The sequence below is a fragment of the Mandrillus leucophaeus genome, unplaced genomic scaffold (genome assembly GCF_000951045.1).
Source record: "Mandrillus leucophaeus isolate KB7577 unplaced genomic scaffold, Mleu.le_1.0 Scaffold740, whole genome shotgun sequence".
Lineage (NCBI taxonomy): Eukaryota > Metazoa > Chordata > Mammalia > Primates > Cercopithecidae > Mandrillus > Mandrillus leucophaeus.
The window spans coordinates 291,201-297,005 of NW_012108031.1; the positions used below are offsets into that span (position 1 = coordinate 291,201).

At 34.4% G+C, this 5,805-nt stretch overlaps 1 protein-coding gene and 1 pseudogene across 1 annotated transcript in view; one reads left to right on the top strand and one right to left on the bottom strand.

The window, feature by feature from the left end:
• Nucleotides 1–5,805, top strand: part of APC (adenomatous polyposis coli) — a 123,963-nt gene that overhangs the window by 43,554 nt on the left and 74,604 nt on the right. The window contains exons 5-6 of the mRNA XM_011966093.1: nt 4,020–4,125; nt 5,153–5,266. Of these exons, the coding sequence (XP_011821483.1) occupies nt 4,020–4,125; nt 5,153–5,266 (220 nt within the window). The remainder of the gene's footprint in view (nt 1–4,019; nt 4,126–5,152; nt 5,267–5,805) is intronic.
• LOC105529025 lies at nt 1,916–2,755 on the bottom strand (annotated as a pseudogene).

Here is a 5,805-nt window from a genome sequence, read left to right on the forward strand (position 1 = left end):
GTACAACTTATTTGAAACTTTAATAACTTGATATATTAAAGTACCTAGGTAATCCATTAAAATTCAGGATAACTGAATTTATAGTTATTTGTAAACTGTAATATATTTTACCCAACTTTAGGCCTGAATATATAATAGTTAATGAATTTTTGTTTGTAAAGATGATAAAACTATTGTGCTCAAACAAATGTTTTATTTAAAGCTCTTATTTAGAAAATCTATAAAGTTTGAATTCTAGAGGACCTCATGGTTCAACTAGGCAACTAGTTTTTTATTTCTGTGTATTGAATTGTCAAACATATTCTATAGAAATATTTGTTACCATCTGCCTGTTTTTTGTACTGTTACAGGAATTATGCCATATAGTTTTTGCAATAAAAATATCTCTGAAAATATTCCAGATATAAATGCCAATAGCTATAGTACAGATATTAGCATTTTTGCAAACACTAAAGTTGGTTTGTTTTGCAAATATAACTATGTTTTAAAATTTTTTTAAGGAATATGGAACTATTGACAACTGTCCACCAGTATTCACAATAAACTAACAGTGTGCAGTTGAGTAACATTCTGATTTACTACAAGGGGTTGTTTTTCTTGTCCTCTGCTGAACCAGTAAAACATATACTGAAAAGATCGAACCTACATGTAATGAATGTGTTGGAGTAAAGAAAATATATGCAAGTCAATAGTTTAGATTACAGAAGTTTGTTCACCCATTTATGACAGCAGGTCCTAACCATCTGATTAGGTTTCTATGAGCCAAGTCTTAGACATGAATCGTGACCTTTTAGTCAATGTAACACAGGGACTTCAGCTTTTTGTTAAGAAATGACTCATCATGGCAGAGGCTCACGCCTGTAACCCCAGCATTTTGGGAGGCTGAGGAAGGTGGATCACTTAAGGCCAGGAGTTCGAGACCAGCCTGGTCAGCATGGTAAAACTCTGTCTCTACTAACGTAAATACAAAAATTGGCCAGACGTGGTGGTCCATGCCTGTAGTCTCAGCTACTTGGGAGGCTGAGGCAGGAAAATCACTTGAACCTGGGAGGCAGAGGTTGCAGTGATCCAAGATCACACCACTGCACTCCAGCCTGGGCGACAGAGCGAGACTCCATCTCAAAACAAAAAGAAAAAACAAAAAGAAATGACTCACCAGAGGAATCTTTTAAGTGTCCATATAACTGTCTTGGTTAGCTAATTAAAATACACTAGGATTTGTCTAGTTTCCTCATCTGGATGTTGTTGGCAATGGTAAAATTTTTTGTTTTAGAAATTGTGTAAACCATTGCATTTACAGATACGAATTCTGATATGGCTGCTTTTAAATTATTCAATTTAAATTGTCCAATTACTTAAAGTCATTCATTTAACTTGAAATGTATGACTTCAGGAGATTTTTCAATTTAACTTGAAGTGATTTATTTTTCTTAGATTGCTCAGACTGATGACATTTCAGAAACATTGGATTACCTGTGATTTTTGTTTTCGTAAATGTTTAAAAACAATAAAAAAGAAAACATTTACGTGTGCATTTTCTTTATACACACACACACACACAAAATAAGAAACCCAGAATGGTCCTTAGGCATATGAAAACAGAAGTTCTGATTGAGTAATGGCTATGGAAATTGCCCCTAATATATTTAGAAAAGCTGTTCTCTCATGCAGTGGATATAATATACCATGGTATCTAATTTTTTATTTTTTTTTTTCTGATGAAGGAAGCAACTACAGAAAGCTTTTATTTGTTTGTTCAAAGTAACCAGTGCTATCAATGCAAAAGAAAATCCACAACAACTCTCCCAATACTACTTTCAAAACGAACATACCAAACTTGATTTTCATTAAAATGTAGTTATTTCTTCACACTAGTAAATCAAAAACCAAGACCCATATAAAACAGTGTGAACAATTACTGTGCTTCATCTTCTGGACAAGAATGCCAAGTTAATTTCTCTTTATAAAAAGCAATTACAATTTGAGGAGCCTTACATTTTCCTCTTCTGCCAGCAGCAACTCTGCCTAATCTGAATCCTTCCATTTCATGAGAAACAGCAATTCTCCACTGCTGTCTGTGGCACCAATTACTCTTTCAGGATCAAGACATCTGGCAAAGCTTTTTGGTTTGTCAGCAGCATCCCTTTTCTTCTTTGATTTACTGTCATCAGATTCACTGTCAGATAAAGATTATCTGTTTGTGCCATCTTTTTCTTGACTAGTTTTTTGAAAATTAAAAAATGCTTCAATTAACCCTGAACAATCTAAATTTTCTTTAGGTTCCCAAGTGTTGTCAGCATCTGTAAATCCCTTCCACTTCAGGAAGTATTCCACTTTCCCATTCACTACACGTCAGTCTAGTACATTTTCCACCACAGATTCTTCCAGCTCTACCTCTTCCTCTTTTTCACTCTTTCCATTCTGTTTGTTTCCTATTTTTTGCAATGTAGTTTTATCGGAGGCCATTTTTTGTTGCAGACTTGAGGAGCTGATATTCACCACCTCCAAGCCGCTCCGGGTTATAGGTCTGCAGTGTTCTATAAAAAAAAAAAAAAAAAAAAAAAAAAATTCTAATCCCGTCAGCCTCTCCCTCTCCGTGTCAATGATTTTATTCATGGGATGGCACATATAAGAATATTTCTCAAATACATTTGTAGTGGCCGTGTCAGCAGCACATATCCTAAAACTGGAATGATGCAGAGGAGATTAGCATGGCCCTTGCTCAAGGATGACATGGAAATTCATGAAGTATTCTATATTTTAAAAAAAAGAAAAGAAAAAAATACATAATCTCAAACAAGACTACCTATTTTAACTATTATCCATAAATATTTCATGTAACTTTTTGTTTTTGTTTTTGTTTTGTTTTTGTTTTTGTTTTTTTGAGATGGAGTCTCGCTCTGTTGCCCAGGCTGGAATGCAATGGCGCAATCTCAGCTCACTGCAACCTCCGACTCCCGGGTTCAAGCGATTCTCCTGCCTCAGCCTCCCAAGTATCTGGGACTATAGGCGCATGCCACCATTTCCAGCTAATTTTTTGTACTTTTAGTAGAGATGGGGTTTTACCGTGTTAGCCGGGATGGTCTGTATCTCCTGACCTCGTGATCCACCCGCCTTGGCCTCCCAAAGTGTTGGGATTACAGGTGTGAGCCACCATGCCTGGCCACATGTCATTTTTTAAAAGAAAATAGGCTAATTAAAATAAAACTTATTCTCTTAGCTTAGATTTTTCATTTTCTACCACTACTATGAGAGACCAAAATAGACAAAAAGGTAAAAGTTGAAAGAGAGAAAACCTTTTTGAAAACATGTAACTAACCAGGTTTCCTGAGTGGACATTGGCTGACAGGAGGTGGAACTGGAATCTTACGTGCTCACTCTCCTAGAATAATCATTCAGGGTTTTGAGAGAGAGAGAATCCCTTTTTCTGACAGGGCCCTTAACATGTTAACACTTAACAGTGCTCCTGGGAATTTAGGAGCACAGGTAGTGAGAGAACATTTATTGGAGAATTGTTAGCATATGAGGATTAGGAATTTGGGGGGATTTGTTGAGACTATAACTTTTATAAAGAAAAATACCAAAGTGTAGTTTTGCTTACCATTAACTTTGGTCATTAGAGAATACACAAAACCCAGAATCCAACTGTCTACATGAGGTCAGTTTCAGGAAAGAGCTTAAATATACATGACGATTCAAGAGTATTTGGTTACTATCTAAAACAAAGATCAGTTGTCAAGTTGATTATTCTCTACTAATTTATTAAGTGATCACATTTATTTAATATGATATATAAGACATTATTGGGGACCATTGGCAACATTAGCAAATTTAAACTCTGCTTGTATTTTATAACTTTTTTAATTTCACAAATTTTGCATTTATGTTGGGAAGCCAAGTTAATGAACACTTTATGTGGAAATACCTACTTATCAAAATACTAAACATTACTGAAAACATCAGATCTAAACCACATTATTGCAACATAGTATGTCATGTTCAATTTTTTTTTTTTGCAGAGAGGGTTTGGGAAATGGAGGACTAATAAGTGGAGTTACAACTGGCTCAGTAGGAATAAGAAATAACATGCAGACTATTTCATCTCTGTTGCAACCCATAATTTGGGTATGCCTAAGGGAATACATTCTGCATATGAATGTCATCTGTATGTTGCAAAGGGAAAAGGGTGAGAACTAATCTAACTACAACTGACAACACAATTTGGAGTTCTTAGACCAGAATGCTATTCTGAGTCAGATATATGTCATACACAGTTTTCTTTGGGCACACAGAAAATCTATAGCATTTTCTCATTCCCTTCATGGCCCATTATAAATCGGTTACCTATCATTTTATTTAATCAGATTTTTTAGCCTTTTGGGCATGGGTTTATAATGAAACTTGTGAATGAAACACAGGTTTCATTACCTTGTCCTTTTAAAATCCTGTTGCATGCTTGGCAGTTATCACAGTCCTTGGAATTTTAATTAGAGGGTTAATAAATTTTTGAATCAGTTATCACCCATTCTAAAGAAGTACCTCTTTTTATTTGTTTCAACTTTGCTTTACTTTTGAATGTTTACCAAAGTCTGTGTTGACTTTGTCCACTCTATTTATGATTATTTTTATTACATGTAGACTTTTTCTTATCCCATATTCTTCGTTTGATTAATGGAAAAGTTCTCTCTATTTAGTCTGTATGTATATAGTAATCCTTACCTTAAGTTGAAGTATAAGCTTAAGAATGATGGACTTGTTTCTTGAAATTTCTATGTTGTCCACATTAATATGCTAGTATTTAATAATTAAAAGTAGTGCCTCTTCAGTAGAGAAGAGTCATAAGGGAACTGAAGTTAGCCTCGCTCTAACTGGACCAGTTATATATTTTAAGTGAAATAGGCCAATCTAATTAAAGCCACTTGTGACTTTGGCAAATAAGTGTTTGAATTCCACACCACATCAGGGATCCGGATTGAGTCTGACACCTATAATCAAATTTAAACACTCCTTGGAGTAAAAAATAATTTTCTCATTCACCATGACTGACATATTTGCTTATTCATTTTCTTTATTGGTATTTATATGCTTTTTTGCTTTTACTGATTAGCATAAATGCAAGATATTGATACTTTTGTATTGTTTGTGGTTTTAGTTTTCCTTACAAACAGATATGACCAGAAGACAATTGGAATATGAAGCGAGGCAAATCAGAGTTGCAATGGAAGAACAACTAGGTACCTGCCAGGATATGGAAAAACGAGCACAGGTAAGTTACTTGTTTCTAAGTGATAAAACAGCGAAGAGCTATTAGGAATAAAATGAATTACAGCTCTGTTAATATTGATTAAATTTTATTATTAAAGACATTTATAAGGCTGTCTTTATTTTGGCTTTATTTCACAATAAGATTTATGGCTGCTGAGCTACATAATCAACATTCACATAATTGTTTCTTTACCATATTCATTTCCCCTGATACTGTTCTGTTCTGCCTTGGAATTGTAAGGGAGAGATAGAGTTAGATGGTGGTCTTCTGGTAGCTAATAACTAGCTTCAGTTCTCCTTTGAGATTTTTACTTCTTATAATCTAAGACTGTATAAAGGCATTCAGAACATGTCACTGCTCTTCAAATTGTGCACTTAAAAAAAAAAAAAAAGCCCTCATTCAAGGATAATAGGAAGGAAACAAAAGAGAATTTTAGGAGAGAAGGAGTAAGTTATATGGAGAACATTCCTCTATTTCTACCCTCAATGTCAAGAAAGAGTATTAGCTAGCTTTGCTATTAAATATTTTTATATATTATT